Source organism: Ahaetulla prasina, chromosome 2 (genome assembly GCF_028640845.1).
Source record: "Ahaetulla prasina isolate Xishuangbanna chromosome 2, ASM2864084v1, whole genome shotgun sequence".
NCBI classification, from domain to species: domain Eukaryota; kingdom Metazoa; phylum Chordata; class Lepidosauria; order Squamata; family Colubridae; genus Ahaetulla; species Ahaetulla prasina.
Genome location: NC_080540.1, coordinates 5,614,551 through 5,634,926, shown reverse-complemented (window position 1 = coordinate 5,634,926; position 20,376 = coordinate 5,614,551). Strand labels below are relative to the sequence as shown.

The 20,376-nt window shown below is 44.4% G+C and overlaps 2 protein-coding genes and 1 long non-coding RNA gene across 7 annotated transcripts in view; 2 read left to right on the top strand and 1 right to left on the bottom strand.

Moving 5' to 3' along the window:
* The window catches only part of LOC131192855 (uncharacterized), a 31,310-nt gene extending 23,240 nt beyond the window's left edge, over window positions 1–8,070 (top strand). The window contains exon 4 of the long non-coding RNA XR_009153797.1: window positions 7,620–8,070. This is a non-coding gene — a long non-coding RNA (uncharacterized LOC131192855). The remainder of the gene's footprint in view (window positions 1–7,619) is intronic.
* The window catches only part of LOC131192654 (zinc finger protein 271-like), a 39,986-nt gene extending 21,886 nt beyond the window's left edge, over window positions 1–18,100 (bottom strand). The window contains exons 1-7 of one of the 5 annotated variants that reach the window (XM_058172008.1): window positions 17,880–18,100; window positions 9,565–9,949; window positions 8,080–8,296; window positions 5,651–5,819; window positions 2,754–3,181; window positions 1,526–1,628; window positions 583–714 (exon numbers count right to left, since the gene is read on the bottom strand). In XM_058172008.1, the coding sequence (XP_058027991.1) occupies window positions 583–714; window positions 1,526–1,628; window positions 2,754–3,181; window positions 5,651–5,819; window positions 8,080–8,296; window positions 9,565–9,635 (1,120 nt within the window). In that variant the 5' untranslated portion in view covers window positions 9,636–9,949; window positions 17,880–18,100. Of the gene's footprint in view, window positions 1–582; window positions 715–1,525; window positions 1,629–2,753; window positions 3,182–5,641; window positions 5,820–8,079; window positions 8,297–9,564; window positions 9,950–17,640; window positions 17,837–17,879 lie in introns of those variants that run through there. The other 4 variants (XM_058172006.1, XM_058172007.1, XM_058172009.1 and 1 more) reach the window with 4 other exon arrangements.
* Window positions 18,101–18,200: 100 nt separating this feature from the next.
* LOC131192653 (zinc finger protein 585A-like) overlaps window positions 18,201–20,376 on the top strand; it is a 49,776-nt gene continuing 47,600 nt past the window's right edge. The window contains exon 1 of the mRNA XM_058172004.1: window positions 18,201–18,221. The gene's annotated coding sequence lies outside the window, so the exon portion shown is untranslated. The remainder of the gene's footprint in view (window positions 18,222–20,376) is intronic.

Here is a 20,376-nt window from a genome sequence, read left to right as displayed (position 1 = left end):
CCGGCAACTGGGCAAAGAACCCCTTGCTAAAATTTTTGAAGCCCACCCTTGCTTTAAAACATCAGAATCTGTCTGACCGGCCCTGAAATTGAGAATAGACCGATTCACAATAGTTAGAAATAGTATTACGTTGCAGCTTTTGTCCGCCTCTGATTCAATTGTAATAGTCATTTTTAATGTGTTTCAACTATTGTGCGATTATCTTTGCTCTACTACTATTTGTAAGAATACTTCTTTCATTTAATACCCTGTAAATTTTTAACCTCATTTTTTATACTTGGCAAACCCGTATCGTATGTTCCTTTATTCTCTTTCTTTTCTTACTCTTTAAGTGTCTTGAGAAATGCCGTTCTAAAATTTATTCCTTTAATCCAGGGGTGTCCAAACTTGGTCCCTTTAAGACTTGTGGACTTCAACTCCCAGAGTCCCCAGCCAGCAAAGCTGGCTGAGGAACTCTGGGAGTTGAAGTCCACAAGTCTTAAAGGGACCAAGTTTGGACACCCCTGCTTTAATCCAAACAAATAAAAGACCAAAAAAGGACCTCCACGCCTCCCATGGCCACAACTCCCTTTTATCTGCTACCTGTCAGGTCCTCCTGAGTGGCTTCATTGCCTCCTGGATTCTCAGGGTTTTCCTGCTCCTCCCCACCGTTGTCTCCGTTGGCGCCGCTCCTGTGAGGGCTGGCCTGATCCTGGCTCTCCGACATGGCTCCATCTAGGCTCACCCAAAGACAAGAAGAGAAGCAGGGTCTTCATTCAAGGACATTTTTCAGCTTCCACTTACAACCGCCATGACTCAGAATAGAAATTCTGTGATCCGTTATACCAGTGGTTCCCAACCAGTGTGCCGCGGCACTAAGGGGTGCCGTGAGATCTTTTGAGGGTGCCGGGAACTTTTGAGCTACGGAGATTTTAAATATCTATTTCCTTATAAGGGTGCCGGGAACTTTTGAAAGGCTTTCCAAGGGTGCCTCAAACAAGAAAAGGTTGTGCCTCAAACAAGAAAAGGTTGGGAACCACTGCGTTATACAGTTACTTACGGGACCGCCTACTGCTATCGAATGCCTCTCACCGACCCGTGCGCTCTCACAGAGAGGGACTCCTCAGGGTGCCGTCAGCTAGGCAGTGTCGTCTGGCGACACCCAGGGGAAGGGCCTTCTCTGTGGGGGCTCCCACCCTCTGGAACGAACTCCCCCCAGGACTCCGTCAACTTCCGGACCTTCGAACCTTCCATTGCGAGCTCAAAACACATTTATTCATCTGCGCAGGACTGGATTAGATTTTAAATTTATATTGGTTTTTAACGGGTTTTATTATTTATATTGCTTTTTAATAATTCGGCCTTTTAGAATAAGTTTTTTAATTGTTATTTTAATCTGTATTTATATGTTTTTACTTGCCTGTGAACCGCCCTGAGTCCTTCGGGAGATAGGGCGGTATATAAATGTGATTAATAAATAAATAAATAAATAAATACAGTTGTCAGTCGGGGACTGTGCCAAAATGGCGGCCTAAGACATTCTCACCCTGCACGATGCCATCCTTCCTCTTGGTGATCTTCCTGCACCTCAAAATACGTTTTGCGTGCGAAGGGCTCCTCCTTGTTTTGGAGACATCGGATGCCTTCTTCTGAAACAAAAAAGGGAGCAGGGAAAAACCTGTTAGCAAGATTAACGGCACTGTTCTGACCTAGGCTGGTCCTAGCAAAATCCCTTTCATTAAACAAACAGTGAATTCCTCTCATCCACCTTCAGCGAAGTCTTTCAAAGGAGAATTTACAGTCACAGACCTTATCTGGCTTGGAGAGCTGCCAGGCCGGTATCTTCAAAAGTTGGCAAGGAGCCTTGGAGAGTCACAAACCAATTAGGCCAACTAATTGTCTCCTGCAACCTCCACTCCCCTTTCGCTCCTCTTTTATTCCCTCTGGGAGGGGCCATTCATCGTCCACCTGTGGCCTTACTCCCAAGTCGACCCTTGTTCTTTAGCCGTTCGTCTGGCAACTCTGCGCATGCGCGCACTGGGAACAGGCTCCAGCTGTTTGTCTACCTCACTGATGTCTGACTCTGAAGGCAGCTGGTAACTGGCATCCAGCCCTGGCCCCCTCTCTGCCTCCGATGCAGAGCCCTCATCAGAGCCTTCCCCAGACTCCAGGACTGGCCCATGTTCCTCCCCAACCTCCTCACTGTCCGAATCTGCTGCCAGCTTTGCTGGCAGGCCACAACGAGTACTCAAATAACCGCAGGGATTCACTTAACAAATGTGGCAAGAAAGGGCAAAATGCACTTAACCACTGTCTTGCTTAACAACAGAAATGTTGGGCTCCGTTGTGGTCAAGGACTACCCGTATATAGAATGGTTGCCATATTTGCATGCCTTTTCATGAGGCACCGCAGCAAGGATGTTATGGGCCCCATTTAAGGTGCTTCTGCTTTGTGAACTTGTGAGATGGTGCCTCGGTTTTCATTATTTTGATATGGGCTCCTAACTGTTTTTACATTCTCCTGTAAGCTGGTTATGAGCTACCCAGAGTTGTGCCTTTAATATTGGCAGCCATACACAGTTTCTAGAGAATAAAATACACCTTGGCCTGATAGATCAATCAGAAAATGCATCTCCCCAAATTCAAAGTTCACCCTCTAAATTCAGAAAGCTGGAATCTGAAAACGAATGACAGTTCTGTGGCTTTATCGTCTGTTATTTGCCCAATAGTTCCAGAATGAAAGTTAAGCTATCTCCTATATCCAGTGTGCCCACCTCTTCTCTTTGCCGGCTCTTTATGAACTCCTCGGCCAGGCTCACGGCCTGGTCGCAATTGGAAGGCTCCCGTTCCTTGACATACTCCTGCACCTTCTGAGGTAGGATGGCCTGGAACTGCTCCAGGATTACCAGTTCCAGCATCTGCAACTTGGTATGTTTTCCAGGCTTCAGCCACTGATGGCAGAGATCCCACAGCCGGCAGCAAGCATGGCGCGGCCCTTCCATCTCCTGGTAGCAGAAGTCTCGGAAATGCTGGCGATGGACCTCGGAGTTGACCACCGGCTCCTCGGAAGCGTTTTGTCTCGTCTCTTCCATGAGCTCCCTTCTGTTCCGAGCCTGGCAGAGGCGAAGGCTCTTCCTTGCCTGGGGTTCTGCGGGGGCTTGGTCTCCTGACGAGGCCACCCGGAGCTCCAGGGCAGAAGCAACTGAAGTAGACAAATGACATTGAAGTCTTTAGTTCGGGCTCTGCTCCAGGCTAACAGTAACCAGTTTGCACAGGCCCCTTGCATATGTGAGTTGAGCCCTTTCCTTGACTGGGAGGCCCTTCCGAAAGTGATTCACACCCTTGTTGCCTCCTGATGGGACTACTGCAATGCACTCTACATGGGGCTGCCCTTGAAGACTACCTAGAAGCTACAGCGGGTTTGAAATGCTGCAACGTAGGAAGTCATCGGCGCTTCTTCTTATGCCCATGCATCATTACTGCTCCCTCAGCTGCTCCACTTACTGAACAGCCTCTGGGTGCAATTCAAGGTGCAGTGATCACCTATCAAGCACACCATGACAGAGCAGGGGGGTTGGACTAGAAGACCTCCAAGGTCCCTTCTAATTCTTGTCATTGTATTTGATTTTCTTCTATTCCCTTCTGCTTTACTTGAGGGACTGCTTGTCTCTGATCATTTCTGCATGCCCAGGATGTTTGGGAAGACTGGGTTTACTACAGCTGTGTCAACTCAGAAGACTGAGTGAGTTTTAGTGCTTTTGGGGGAGGTTAGGGTTAGGATCCTAGAAATCTGCTTAAGCAGGCTGGTACTGCACATCAATATTGCTAAATCTGTAAAATAGTTTACCAGAACACATGGCTATCTCAAATGAGCTGAGCCACATCAAAAGAGTTGGAATGCTTCTCTGCACTAAAATGTAAAATAATTCTTTTCTCTGAATGAATGAAGAAAAGTAGCATATCAGAACATCTATGGAGATTCTCAGTCATCCAACTGGACTCTCTGGTTTTTCCTTTTCTTTTGAAGACGTTTCGCTTCTCATCCAAGAAGCTTCTTCAGCTCTGACTGGACGGTGGGGAAGGGTTTATATTCCTTGCAGACAACTCGTCATAAATCCTTCCCTTCCTCACCATCCAGTCAGAACTAAAGAAGCTTCTTGGATGAGAAGCGAAACACCTTCAAAAGAAAAACCAGAAAGTCTACTTGCCTCTTGAAAAAGTACCTTTGGGACTAGCATGTCAGAATTCAGAGGAAAGTTCTATCCGAAATGGCGTGCTATTTTTGTTTTCCGTAACAACCAAGTGTATGTTGATGCTCCTGAGCGGGATATTTATTTAATTCAATCTGAGTCGTACCTGACTGTAAACTGACCCTTTCCTTACACAGTCAGAACAAGTCATGACTTCCATGGTTTGTAACACGAGTCCCCAACCCCCAATCTGTGGGCCGGCATTGGGCTCTGGTATACGCAAACAAGCCCCATCTGTGGTATGCAGGAGGCACCAAAACTACACCCCCTCCGATCCGTGGAGAAACCTTTCTCCAGAGAACGGGTTCCTGGTGCCCAAAAAGATGACGGCCACTGGTTTAGAACATGCTGACTGGGGAATTCTGGGCATTGAAGTCCGCATATATTAACGGTGGCTGAGGTTGAGAAATATTGCTCATCACTGTCTGGGCCACCATATTATGGACCAGTTGCAGCCCTTGGGTGGGCTCTGAAGACTGCCTTGCGTAGAACGCATTGCAAAGGATGCTATTTTGGTCATGTGTGTAATAACGTCATCAGAGACAAGACGTCATTTGGACATCCCAGTGGCACCCTCTCTGAATTACCAAACTCTGAGGAATTTCTTGATTGCTTATTTGTAGCCTATGACTATCATTAAGTGTTGTATCATTAAGTGTTAAATTTGTACCCTATGACTATCATTAAGTGTTGTAAGTGTTGTACCTTGATGAAGGTATCTTTTCTTTTATGTACACTGAGAGCATATACACCAAAGACAAATTCCTTGTGTGTCCAATCACACTTGGCCAATAAAAATTCTATTCTATTCTATTCTATTCTATTCTATTCTATTCTATTCTATTCTATTCTATTCTATTCTATTCTATTTAATTAAAGGAACCCATTTAATTAGTAAATTAGTAATTTAGTGAACTAATTCAACAAGATTTTGCTGTGCAATCAACTGGCCAATTCGCCAGCCCATTCTCTCCACACCCCTCTGCTCATCACCATTATCACGCCCTTGCCTCCCGTTCATGTCCCAAAGGTGCTTTTTCAAAAGGCAACTGGACTTCGGTTTTTCCTTGAAGAAGTTTCGCTTTTCATCCTTGGAAGCTTCTTCAGTTCTGACCGAATGGTCGAGGATGGAAGGATTTCTATTCCATGCAGTCATCTGGTCATTAGCGCTCTTTCTGAGAATCGCTGAGGTCACTCAGAGGTTTATCTGTGCCCTCAGGGGTCCCCTGAATAGTGCAACAAATTGGTGTGGAAGCAAAAAGTCTTCCAAGCAAAACCAGAAAATCCAATTGCCTTTTGAAAAAGCACCTTTGGGACACCCGTGACCTGGATCTCCACAGACACTCTGTTCATGCTCAGGATCTTTAAACGGTGTCGTCCATTTAATAACAAATGTCATGAAATTCACTTGCTTGCTTTACTTGGACTTGCCGGAGTAGAGTAAGAATGTTCTAGGATGACAATATCGTTCTTGGAGGACAAGACATCGGCGTCGCCCTCAACAACCTCCAGACGAGTGCTTGGCTCAGGATCAGGGGGATTCCGTCGGACGAGGGGCTGCCCCTTTTCTGAACTTTCCTTTTGAGCCCTCTGCAAAGGACAACACGGGGAAAAGGCATTTTGTTAGGCAAAGAGGAGAAATGCTGCTAGTCCTCAGCTTATGACCTGCTAAATGCTTCTAGTCCTCGACACAATGACCTGCTTCATAAGCAGAATGACCCTATTTCACTTATAGCTAACCATTTTGCCGTTGTGTGCCAAAAGCGGGAGGACCACGGGGGGGGGGGTGTCGTGTGTGCGCGTGCCGACACCCATAATTCAATGTGTCCCATCCCCCTGCGCATGCGCGCACGACCCTCCCCCCACGCTACCCAGCTTTTGGCATGCAATGGCACGGTGGGCCTGGTAGGCCTGTTTTTTGCTGTCCCCAGGCTCCAGAGGCTTCCTTGGAGCCTGGGGAAGTCAAAAACGGCTTTCCCCACCCCCCCAGAGGCCCTCAGGAGGCCGGAAATGGCCCGTTGCCTGACTTCTGGTTGGCACCGGAAGGTCCGTTTTTCACCCTTCTCAGGCTCCAGAGGCTTTCTAGGAGCCTGGGGAGGGCGAAAATGGCCCTCCGGAGGGCCTTCTCCGGAGGCCAGAAATCATTTCTTGACATCCAGTGGGCCCAGAAGGCCCAAAAATCAGCTGGCCGGCACGCGCATGCGCGCTGGAGCTGAGCTAAGACAACGCTCACGTGCCCACATATACGGATCCATGTGCCACCTGTGGCACACGTGCCATATGTTTGTCATCAAGGCCCTATTTCCAAGTTCAATTACAGTTACAACTGAACCCGGAATTGTCGTGTGAGCAACCTGATTTTATGCCTTTTTTTTACAGTAGTTGTTAAGAAAGGAGTATGGTCATTAAGCAAGCAATGGGTATCTTTTTGCCTGAGGATTCCTTGTACTTGTCAACGTACAGCTCTTTGTTTAGTGACTGTCTGAAGTTACAATGTGACCTACGACTGTTTTCCACTCTTACGACCATCGCAGCAGCCCTACTGCTAGATACTACTGATAAACGGTGCCTCCCACTCCCAACCCCTCCAACCGGCGCAGCAGGATACCATGGTCGATGGTATCAAAAGCCGCTGAGAGGTCTAATAGGACCAGGGCAGAGGAGTAACCCTTGTCCCTGGCCCTCCAGAGATCATCCACTAAGCTGTCTCCGTACTGTATCCGGGCCGGAAGCCTGTGGAACAAACTTCCCCTCGGACTTCGACAACTACCAGACCTTAGGACCTTTCGCCGCGAACTTAAAACCTATTTATTTCGTATGGCTGGACTAGCTTGATTTTTTATCTTTAAATTTTAATTGACTTTTGATGGGTTTTTAAAATTTAAACTTTTGTAATTTTATGGGGGTGCATGTTATTTTAATATTTGGGCAAATTTGAATCAGTTTTTTAAGGGTTGTTTTTACTATTGTGTATGTTTGTATTTTATCTGCCTGTTCACCGCCCTGAGTCCTTCGGGAGAAGGGCGGTATACAAATTAAAATATTCTATTCTATTCTATTCTACGGTCACACGGTCAAAGTTAAAGACAGTTTGACAACTGACTCATCTTCACGCATCCTATAGTCATACGAGTATTTGAGACTTTCTGACAAACAAAGTCAGAGGGGAATCCAGATTCACTTAACAACCGGGTTGTGGCAAGAAAAGTCATAAAATTGGGAAGCGGGGGGGGGGGGGAATCACTTAACAACGGTCTTACTTAGCAATGGAAATTTGGGGCTCAATTATGGTTGTAAGTCGAGAACTACCTGTATTAAATTCCAGGGTTTGAAGTTATTTTACAATGTTCAACCGGCGTCTGTTCTTACAAAATGCTTTTTTTCCCACAGGACTTGGGCGGCGACATCTCTATCGTCTCTCAACGTAGCAAAATTCCAATAGACTTTAGCAGTGGTGAAATCCAAATTTTTTTACTACCAGTTCTGTGGGTGTGGCATGGCTTGGTGGGCGTGGCTTGGTGGGCCCTGGCAGGGGAGGGATACTGCAAAATCTCCATTCCCACCCTACTCTGGGACCAGCCAGAAGTGGCATTTACCGGTTCTCCGAACTGCTCAAAATCTCCGCTACCGGTTCTCCAGAACCTGCTGGATTTCACCTCTGGACTTGAGTTATTCTGATTTTCTAAATAATTATGCATTTGATTCCAATTAAGTATCAGGACCAGAACTGAAGATGGTTAAATGTCAAAAGAAGGAACTGACCAGACCCTGATTTTTCTTTCCAAGATGGTTAAAAAAGAACAAAATAAACTTCAGCAGAGGGGAAAAAATGCAAAATAAAGCAAAATACCTTGGCAGTGTTTAATCTTTTTGACTGGCCGGAGGTATTAAAGATAGTTGGGACAGCTCCCGGTTTTAAATTCCTTCTCCCGGAAGCTATCCTTCCCCAAAAATCCGTCTTTCTGAAATGTGCCGAACACACGACGTCGTCATAAGAGGGAGCGAAATTCGGACGACCAATGCTTTTGATCCACTTATTTAACTGCCTCTCCTTCGTAAAAGGAAACCTGCAGCAACAATTGAAAAACTGCGTTTTAAAACAAAACAAAACAAAACCCAAACTCAGCACGGTGATGTTCACACGATTATTTACGAAAGAATTTAATTCTCTGCTTGAGCGAGGGGATGAATCAAAATATAAGAGAAGAGGCAAAGGGTAAATCTGGTTTTGCTACTTCTTTCCTGGAGGGGCAAAATGGCTGCTCCCAGACAACCTCAGAGGACCAAACCGGCTCTTAATCACTTTTCAGTCTTCTGCACAAAAAACGGTAGTGAAGCTGAGCCAAGCCAAACAATTTAGAGCAGAAGTCTTCAAACTTGGCAGCTTTAAGACTTGTGGACTTTAACTCCCAGCATAGCTGGCTGGAGGATTCTGGGAGTTGAAGTCCACAAGTCTTAAAGCTGCCAAGTCTGAAGACCTCTGATTTAGAGGGTTTCATTAAAATTGAAAGAGAAGGAGGGAAATTTTCATGGCAGGACATGTAGAAAGGAACAATGAAATTAACTATGAAATTAAAGTTGCTTGTTGAAATGGGTGGCTATAGAAATCAAAACAAATCAGATCAGTCAATCAAGCAATCACCTCGCCAATGCAAATAGCCCTCGACTTACGGAAGTTCGTTTAGTGACCGTTTCGAATTTACAACGGCACTGAAAGAAGTCACTTATGACCATTTTTCACACTTAGGACGACCGCACCATCCCCACAGTCACGTCATTTACATTCGGAGGCTTGACAAGTGACTCACAGTTATGAGACTACCGATTCATGTTTATGACGGTTGCAGTGTCCTGGAGGGGTCACACAATCCCCTTTTGCGACCTTCTGACAAGCAAAGTCAATGGGGAAGTTGGATTCACTTAACCACCGTGTTGTAACAAATGTGGCAAGCGACGTCGTAAAATGGGGCAAAACTCACTTTACAAATTTCTCCCTTAGCAACATAAATGTTGGGTTCAATTGTGGTCGTAAGCGGAGGACTACCACTATCCAGTTCAAACACAGCCTTCTCTATTCTCACTACCAATTCGAAGCCACGGGTTATCCTTGCTTCGCTTACCAAAATCACAATGGTATATTTAATCTAAATCCAGACTACGCTGGCCTCCAGACACAGAGACAGGAGGCTGGAGTGGCCACAAATGGGGCCCACTCTTGCTGCATCTTTACTGCTCCCCCTTTATCTCAATTCCCTTCCCATTGCCAGCATATGAAGATGTGGAATAAAATGGTGACACTAATGGGGTGAAGGCAGATTCAAGCTCGCTCACTTACCTGTGGAAGGTGACATGGGATCCATGCCACCGGCGGTTTTTGCAGTTGGCCACCGAGCAGGAACTTGCCATGTTTGTCTTGAAAATCCTTGTGGGATCGTGTCGAATCTCCCGACTTTCTGTTGCTATCCTGTGCTAAATCCAGCACCTGGATGCTTTGAAATTACAAATGAAAAAGCCGGAAATCTGCCCAAAAAACAGCTCGTCCTGGTAGCATGTTAGTTTCTCAACAAAGCTCGCCCACATCAAACTTGAGGATCAGCCCAGCGCAAAAGTGTATTTAAGGCTACCAGTTGCTGCCTCTCTAGGACTTTGACAGTTCATCTCTTTGTGTCTTAGACATCTCCAATTGAACCAACAAGAGGAAGTATATTTCCTGGCAATACCTAGATGAGATAAACAACAATGGTTAACAATATTAACTAGGCTTCCCACTCACTCCCATTTTCATCCCTGATGGATAATTGCAGGTAAAGGATTTCTGATTTCTATTCTGCTTATTTCCAGGCAGGCTGAGGATTACAGAATTATAGAATTAGAATAGACTTCAGAGTCCATTTATTGCAATCCCTTGCTCAGTCCAACATTGGAAGTTGAACAAATGTAAGATTATCTAGAGCAGGGGTAGTCAACCTTTTTATACCTACCGCCCACTTTTGTATCTCTGTTAGTAGTAAAATTTTCTAACCGCCCACCAGTTCCACAGTAATGCGCCATGTATCATCGTCTGCGCATGCCTCTCGTGCATCGTGGGTTGGGTTGGGGGGGCGCCGGCTACCAGCTCTGCTTGTCTGTTATAGCTGGGTGGTGTGGGGGGAGATGCGCAAGCTATTCTGGGACGAGGCTCTTTTGTTTGCGGTCACATTATAGCACCATTTAGTTTCACTTACGTAATGTGAACTAAACTTATGCGCGGGTGATACAAATAGTATATTTTCAGAAATTTAAATTGTCACAGGGAATTTTATGAAAACCTAATGAAAATGTTTTTAAATAATGCTATGAAATTTTTTTAAAAAGTCAATTAAATTAAAAAAAAGGAAAGTGCTTCGGTATCGGACAAAACCCCTACCACCCATCATGAAAGCTGGAACGCCCACTAGTGGGTGGGCAGGGACCAGGTTGACTACCACTGATCTAGAGAAAGCTGAAGTACAGCGTTATGGATCAAGAGCTCTGGATTCCAATATCGTTTCTTCTGCAAAGTGACCAGGTTCTTAGAAGAGCAATACAGGTAGTCCTCGACTTACAATGGTTCATTTAGTAACCGTTTGAAGTTACAATGGCATTGAAAATAGTGAGTTATAATCATTTTTCACATTTATGACCGTTTTAGCATCCCTATGGTCACGTGATTTACATTCAAATGCTCGACAACTGACTCACGTTTATAACGGTTGCAGTGTCCTAGAGTCATGTGATCCCCTTTTACGACCTTCTGACAAGCAAAGTCAATGGGGGAAATCAGATTCACTTAACAATGTTTCTAATTTAACACCCGCAGTGATTACCGTAATTTAACAAATGCGGCAATAAAAGTTGTAAAATGGGGCAAAACTCACTTAACAAATTTCTCACTTAGCAATATAAATTTTGGTTACAATTGTGGTCATAAGTTGAGGTCTACCTGTACAGGTAATCCTTGACATCCGACCACACAGAGCCCCGAATTTCAATCAATAAGTTGTTGCGGTCAAAGATCAAGGTACCACGTGACCTGACCTGATTGTTTTTAAAATGGCCATAAAGCAAGTTGCTGCAGCGCTAAGCCAATCACATGATTATTCAGTGAATCCGACATATGGGCATTTTTTTAAAATTTTCTGCTGGAAAAGAGCAAAAAAATGTTGCAAATCAGTCACCTGACTGTGGGATAGTGAAAGCAGTCTTAAATGTGGGCCAACTGCCAGGCACCCAAAATACGATCATGTGACTAAGGAGAGGGTGTAACAGTCATAACTGTGAGGATAGGACATAAATAGCTTTTCTGAAGTCCATCAACCATTATCTTTAAATGGTTTAATAAGCTGCTGCTTGTAAATCAAGGACCACTTGTATATTCGCAAGCCTCAATCCATACAATAACAATGATCCATCTTGCAAAATTATTGTAGTTATTTTGCACAAGTTTACTTTCTGAAACATTTTCTGAATAACTATAAATCCTATACAGTGATAGCAAACTTTACTGCTCCCCATTTACAATTTATTGCTTATGGGATCGGAATAAAAGGGCCTCTGGTGGCTCAGACTGGTAAGACAGTCTGTTATTAACAGCAGCTGCTTGCAGTTACTGCAGGTTCAAATCCCACCAGGCCCAAGGTTGACTCAGCCTTCCATCCTTTATAAGGTAGGTAAAATGAGGACCCAGATTGTTGGGGGGGCAATAAGTTGACTTTGTATATAATATACAAATGGATGAAGACTATTGCTTGTCATAGTGTAAGCCGCCCTGAGTCTTCGGAGAAGGGCGGGATATAAATGCAAATTTTAAAAAAAAATCAATCAGAGAAGGGAAGAATTGGTAAGTTTTAGAGAAACCCAGGAATCTGAGGGAAAAAAGAAAGCCCAAAGAAAACTAGAAGAAAAAATAAGATACACAATTGAATATAATAAACACATCCCTTGGCCTGGGAGCACAGTAATGTACTTTATATTCACTGATTATTTTAAGGACTTCCTGGATTTACACAATACTCTTAATTTTCAATCAGGTGAGCAAAACACAGCTTCTGTATTCTTAAAACCATATAATATCCACAGATTTTAGGAAATATTAAAAAAGCAGAATATTATATTTTCCCTAAAGGAGAAACATGTTTCTAAAGATACAAACTCAGCTCTCTGTCCCAAGTAGAAACTAATGGGCCAGTGGTGGGTTTCAAATTTTTTTACTGCCAGTTCTGTGGGTGTGGCTTGGTGGGCGTGGCCTGGCTTGGTGGGCGTGGCAGGGGAAGGATACTGTACAATCTCCATTCCCTCCCCAATCCAGGGGAAGGTTACTGCAAAATCCCCATTTCCTCCAGATCAGCTGGGACTTGGGAGGCAGAGAATAGATGGGGACGGGACCAGTCAGAATTTTTACTACCGGTTCTCCGAACTACTCAAAATTTCCGCTACCGGTTCTCCAGAACTGGTCAGAATTTGCTGAAACCCACCTCTGTAAGGGGCCAATTTTTAGAAATGCAGATTTGGTAATCCCTTCAGGACAGGATTAAAGCCCCAAGGAAGCCAGCATCTAGGATTAATTATATTTTACTAATTATACAAGATTAAAAAATCCCAACTCATGGAGACAAACTAATTAAAATCAAATAACAAAATGCACAAAACAAGCCTCTAAATTACAAAATGATGTAGAACAAACTGTATAAAAATCCATGTACTGTTTAAACCAGGTGGACCTCAAACTCATGTGGTCCTGTCCATCATTAAACCATCTTTCCTAACAGCCTCCGTGTTTCCAGTGTCTTTCTGCCTGCTTGGAACTGAACCCAGATGGCTATTTCTTTCAACAGTACACAATGACTTAACAGGGTAAACTGGGTCACATAAGCTATTAGAACAATGGCTGTGTTTTCCAACTAAACCAAAATGAGACCGTTTTAAGCCAAACCTGGCTTGCTGGATAAGAAAAGTTTTGTTTTGAAAAAGAAAGTAAGTTTTGTTTTGAAAGAAAAAGATGACATACTGTATATCCCTGCCTCACCTCTCCTGCCACCTTGTAAAATTTCATGGTTTATCCTGGTCCGTGAAATTTTATAATTAGATACAATGGTGCCAGTGGAGCAAAAGTTGGGATAAAGAAAAAAAATATTCCGGTTTACATATTTTTTTTTGCATTTATATCCCGCCCTTCTCCGAAGACTCAGGGCGGCTTACACTATGTCAAGCAATAGTCTTCATCCATTTGTATATTATATACAAAGTCAACTTATTGCCCCCAACAATCTGGGTCCTCATTTTACCTACCTTACAAAGGATGGAAGGCTGAGTCAACCTTGGGCCTGGTGGGACTTGAACCTGCAGTAATTGCAAGCAGCTGCTGTTAATAACAGACTGTCTTACCAGTCTGAGCCACCAGAGGCCCTGTTATTTTATATATGTTAAAAATATATGTTATTTGTGAGAGAGGTCCATTTTCTTAGGGAGAAAGTTGGATCAAACTGCCTCTTCCACTGCCATCAGCTGAGATCAGAATATAGAGAAACATCATCTTACTCTGAAGAAATCTGAATTCTAATTTAGCCAAGCAATCTTTGCCCAACGAGTCAGAATTTATCAACTTCACAAGCGAAAATACACACTAAAAAGGAGTCCCCCCTAAGAAATAAAAATCATGCAATCCAGCCATAGATGTAAAAATTCTAGAAGGACACCTAATCGCTCACGTTTCAAATTAGACTTGGAAGTGGCTGTATCACACATACACAAACATCTCTTGCATAACCATGTCAAAGATGTGCGTCATATTAAACCTTCCCTTGCTCCCGATGGGGAACTGAAGAGTCAGACTGGGCAAACTATTGAAAAACCATCAAGGTTTTTTTTCCCCCAATAGAGGGCTTTTGACCTGCCCTGATTGCTCACCTAATAGCAATTCACAATCAACTTATCTGGGAAAGGGGTGCTAACTTTTTTTTGTAGATAAGAAAGGTGTCAGGGAGCCATCGCTGGAAAATGGGGCAAGAAAACTTTGCCTAATTGTTGCAATTAATTTTCCTCTCTGCTCCCAATTCTCTCTCTCTCCCTCCACACAAATACACAATCTGGGGTTCCTTTCCCAAGCATCACAATAGTCAATTTGACACCCAGGGCAGCTTGAGTTTCCAAGCAATAAACAACAAAACCCATCCACCAACAGGCAAAGCTCAGAGAGCTGGGGAAAAATGAAGAGGTCGCTGCATGGAACTACTCCCAGCACTGATGTAAAAATCCGGTTTCAGGAAGCCACGGCTAGATTCCCGAGGCCCCAACAAGAAAGCCACATTCCAGCGTTGGCATGTGATCTTTTTCAACAATCAACTTTCCTAACAATCCTTCAGCGAAACTCCCTGGTGTTTTCTTAGCCTCCTCTCTGTATTAAGCCACAGGCAGTGGTGGGATTCAAATAATTTAACAACCGTTCTCTGCCCTAATGATTTCTTCCAATAACTAGTTCACCAAACTGCTCAGAAAGTTAACAGCCCGTTCTCCCGAAGTGGTGCAAACTGGCTGAATCCCATCATGGCCACGGACCAAAGCACAGGGCTGTTGTAGAAAATACTCCAGTCCTTTTTGCTCATCCCCGGCAGTTTGCATTAAGACTGCCAAACACGTGCAGATTCACCCAGCCAAACAAATCCAGTAAAATAACCCTTAGACTGACTTTATTGTCAGTTTGAATGTACACTCATCGGCATACATTAAAATGACATTTCACTGCATACAGCTCTCAAAGGGTCACCATCTCCAATAATACACAACATAAACACGACAAAATAAATGCATACATACAAAATTATGCATATACCCACATATATATGATGCGACATAGAGAAACTAACACAGTCTAGTTCGGATGCATACATGTGCATGGGGAGGAAAAAAAACTCATTTAAAATGGGTTGAAATGTTGGGCGATCTTGTCTTTCTAAGTTTCCAGCTAGCTTATCGCAGCAGCAACAACAAAAAACCCAAGATGGACTAATTTAGCCAATGAGAGGGTCCCTGAGCTTTGCTTACAGATGTTTCAACTCCTACCCTCAAAATGACGCTATAGAGCACTGCACACCAGAACAACTAGACACAAGAACAGTTTTTCCCCGAAGGCCATCACTCTGCTAAACAAATAATTCCCTCAACACTGTCAGACTATTTACTGAATCTGCACTACTATTAATCTTCCCATAGTTCCCATCACCAATCTCTTTCCACTTATGACTGTATGACTATAACTTGTTGCTGGCAATCCTTATGATTTATATTGATATATTGATCATCAATTGTGTTGTAAATGTTGTACCTTGATGAACGTATCTTTTCTTTTATGTACACTGAGAGCATATGCACCAAGACAAATTCCTTGTGTGTCCAATCACACTTGGCCAATAAAAAATTCTATAAAAAATTCATGACCCTCCCTGGGTAACAACATCAGTGCTATTCCAAAGGTGCTTTTTTCCAAGAGGCAGCTGGACTTTATGGTTTTTCCTCTGAAGACATTTCGCTTCTCACCCAAGAAGCTTCTTCAGCTACTTTCCTCAGAGCTGAACGAGCCTCTTGCATGAGAAGTGAAAGTCTTCAAAAGAAAAAACAGAAAGTCCAGTTATCTCTTGAAGAAAAGAAGAAAAAAAAAGCAACCATGACCTGGGATGACTAAGAATCTCCATAGTCAACATCAGTGCAGGTCAGAAGTGGGGTTTGCTGTCAGTTTATATTCTGGAGAACTTGCCTGTCAGTGTGTGGATGACATAAACAGACCCCAATTAAGAAACTGCCCAAGAAGTCAACAGCAAACAGCCCTAACCAAAGAATCTCTAAAAATCACCCAGATTAGGCAAGTCCCCAGAATATAAACCAGGATTTTCCAAACTTGGCAACTTTTAAGACTTGTGGACTTCAACCCGGGCTGGTTGGTGAATTCTGGGAGTTGGAGGCCACAAGTCTTAAAAGCTGCCAAATTTGGAGACACCCCCCCCCCACCAGGGGTGGGATTCAGCCAGTTCGCACCACTTCGGGAGAACCGGTTGTTAACTTTCTGAGCAGTTTGGCAAACTGGTTGTCGGAAGAAATCATTAGGACAGAGAACCGGTTGTTCAATTACTTGAATCCCACCACTGCCCCCCACCCATATAAACTGACAGGCAAACCCCAGTCCCTACTAGCCCTGATAACGGTACCTAGTGCGGGTCATGAGATGTCTTCAAGAAAAGAAGCCAGCTCAGAGAAGCACCCAAGGAACCCCTACACCAGGGGTCTCCAACCTTGGCTGCTTTAAGACTTGTGGACTTCAACTCCCAGAGTCCCTCAGCCAGCAAAGCTTAAAGTCTTAAAGTGACCAAGGTTGGAGACCCCGTTCTATACAATAAGAAGAAACTAGACAGTCACTTGTCTGTAACTGTATAGGATCTCTTGCTTGGGCAGGGGGTTGAGCTAGATCAGGGGTCTCCAACACTGTCAGGACTATTTACTGAATCTGCACTACTATTAATCGTTTCATAGTTCCCATCACCAATCTCTTTCCACTTATGATTGTATGACTATAACTTGTTGCTGGCAATCCTTATGGTTTATATTGATATATTGATCATCAATTGTGTTGTAAATGTTGTACCTTGATGAAGGTATCTTTTCTTTTATGTACACTGAGAGCATATGCACCAAGACAAATTCCTTGTGTGTCCAATCACACTTGGCCAATAAAAAATTCTATTCTATTCTATTCTATTCCAACCTTGGCAACTAAGACATGTGGACTTCAACTCCCAGCAAAGCTGGCTGAGGAACTCTGGGAGTTGAAGTCCCCAACTCTTAAAGCGGTTAAGGTTGGAGACCCCTGCCCTACATCATCTCCCCCCCCCCCCAAACTCCCTTATGTCAACCCAGGAGCTGCAATTTGTTCTCCTTTCCCGGGAATTGAGCCAAGTTCAATTCGAACCTCGGAGCTGCGAAAATTCGGAGCGGCGCTACAAAACGGGGGAGGTGGGGAGAGAGAGAGAGAAGGAGGAGAAGAGTAACTGCGCGCATCGGTTTGCTGCCCGTCCGGATTTTTCTTTTCTTTCCTTTTCTTTGCACGCAGGCTCGGCTAAGCCTTTTTTTAATTATTATTATTATTATTTTCCAGTTCCACCCACGCGCCCCAGTTGACCCTAACTGGAGATGGGATGGGGGCGTCTTATATCCCATCCCCAAGTTAGAGCCAACTGTATTGGGTCTTTTCCCCCCCCCACCCCTATTTGTTTCCCCACCCCACCCTCCGTGGCTGAGAGCCCACGGGAGGAAGAAAATAATAAATAAATATATATATATATAAAAAGCAAGGAGTGGGATGAGTGGGGGGGGGTGGAAGAATTGGGGGGAAAAAACCCAAACCAACCAAGATGGCTCCCCGCGCAATTGCAAAGCGTTCCTCGCTTCGGACAATGGGTGCTCTCCGTTCTAGCCTTTTGCATAAGTCTACGGTTGAGAGAGAAAGAGAGAGAGAGAGACGCGGGTTTCCTCCCCGCCCGGAGATGCGCGTCGTCAGCCAGCCCCGGGCTCCCGTCCGACTCCGCGCCGCCGCCGCCGCCGCCTTCCGACCCTCGGCCCCGGCTTTCCCTTTCCAAGCAAACTCACCGCTTCTCCTTTTTTTTCCCTCGCCCCGCCGCCTCCTTCTTCCCTTCCTTTTGCAAGCGCAGGAGGCCGCATTCACACGATCATAAAAAAAATATACAACCCAGGAATAAGATCCTTCCGCTCTAAAGGATATACGGTTCTCCCCTTTCCCCCCCCCTCCGTCCGGATTTTGTTGGTTTATCCCGAAAGGCCAAAGGCCGATCAAAACCCGGGACGCCTCTCCGTCTAACTCCTCTTTCTCCCCACCCCCGCGAAGACGGTGAGATGGTTTGCTCCGCTGGGAGGAGGGGAGGGTGGAGCGAAGATGGTGACAAGGATTGTTCCACTTCGAGAAAAGCGGGGGTGAGGTTTTTTTTTAAAAAAAATTCTACCTGGTCCTGCGGTAGGCCAGACACGCCGCGAGGAGATTTTAAAAAGCAGGCTCGATCGGCCGTGCTGGCTTTCTAAACATCGTAACGGTTCGAGGGCTCGGGATAAAAGCGGCGACACCACCCCCCCGCGGGTCTTGAAATGGTACCGCCCGCTCTACCCACCGCTTTTGATCCGCCTCCGAATCAAGGATCGACGAATTGAGTCCTTGGCTTCTCCCGACCCGAAAGGCGCCCCTTTTCTTTTCTTTTTTTTTTTTGCAACTTAATCTCTGGATTGCATAAATTTATGACGCTTCATTTCTCAGCTACCCGGGACCGCGGGGTTGGAAAATCACTCTTACTTCGGGTTAAACGGTGGAAAGGAAAGGCGTTTGCAATCAATTCATTTTAATTTAAAAGATAGTACAGCGGTCAGCGCTAGGGGTGTTTTTTTGTGTGTTTTTTAAGCGTGAATCGAACATTAAAACGGTGATCCGGTGATAGGTAAATAAGCCCAGGGAGCTGAGAATGCGAAAGCAATGCAAATAAATGAAAGTCAGGGTAGAAGGTGGTTGGACTCTGATCCCATCAGCCCCTGCCAAGGTGGGTAGCAGCCAGGATCGATGGGGAGAGGTCCATATTCTGAGATCCTTCTGGAAAGGGGTTTTCAATTCAATTGTATACAATGCGAAGGATGTGTGTTTTGTGTTTTATTTTTATAGTTATAATGTACACTGAAAAGAGCATGTAATTTCATTGTATGAGGTGCAATGACAATAAAGTAAACTTAAGTTTGCGCCTTTCCTGGAGATAGAAATCAAGTTATAGGACAGCCGGAAGTGAGGATCTACATTGCACTGCTATTTTTGTTTTATCTCTATGGCGGGAGTGGGACAACTATGGCTGGCTCAGGAATTCTGGGAGTTGAAGTCCATAGGTCATAAAGGGGCCATAATTGCCTACCTACCCCTAACTCTATGGAAGGCAGCAGAGGGGCAATGATGAGTGGCTTCAATGCAGATAGGCAGGAACTGGACATCCACGCATCAGGTTGATCAGGCAAAATCCACGCAAAATAGTTGAGACCAACTGAATTTTCCGTATCTTTGTGGCCAAGTCTGCACTGTTTTTCCTGGCAGCATTACGGAAGGGTGGGCTTCTCACCTGATATACAGCTTTCAACATCTCTAGGGCTACGCCAGTGTTCCTCAACCTTGGCAACTTTTATGTTGTGCGGACTTCAATCCCCAGAATAGAATAGAGAATAGAATAGAATTTTATTGGCCAAGTGTGATTGGACACACAAGGAATTTGTCTTGGTGCATATGCTCTCAGTGTACATAAAAGAAAAGATACGTTCATCAAGGTACAACATTTACAACACAATTGATGATCAATATATCAATATAAATCATAAGGATTGCCAGCAACAAGTTATAGTCATACAGTCATAAGTGGAAAGAGATTGGTGATGGGAACTATGAAACGATTAATAGTAGTGCAGATTCAGTAAATAGTCTGACAGTGTTGAGGGAATTATTTGTTTAGCAGAGTGATGGCCTTCGGGAAAAAACTGTTCTTGTGTCTAGTTGTTCTGGTGTGCAGTGCTCTATAGCGTCGTTTTGAGGGTAGGAGTTGAAACAGTTTATGTCCAGGATGCGAGGGATCTGCAAATATTTTCACGGCTCTCTTCTTGATTCGTGCAGTATACAGGTCCTCAATGGAAGGCAAGTTGGTAGCAATTATTTTTCTGCAGTTCTAATTATCCTCTGAAGTCTGTGTTTTCTTGTTGGGTTGCAGAACCGAACCAGACAGTTATAGAAGTGCAAATGACAGGCTCAATAATTCCTCTGTAGAACTGAATCATCAGCTCCTTGGGCTGTTTGAGCTTACTGAGTTGGCGCAGGAAGAACACTCTTTGTTGTCTTTTTTAATGATGTTTTTGATGTTAGCTGTCCATTTGAGATCTTGCGATATGATAGAACCTAGAAATTTGAAGGTTTCTACTGTTGATACTGTGTTGTCAAGTATTGTGAGAGGTGGAAGTATGGAAGGGTTTTTCCTAAAATCTACCACCATTTCTACGGTTTTGAGTGTGTTCAGTTCCAGATTGTTTTGGTTGCACCACAAGGTTGCACCACAAGGTT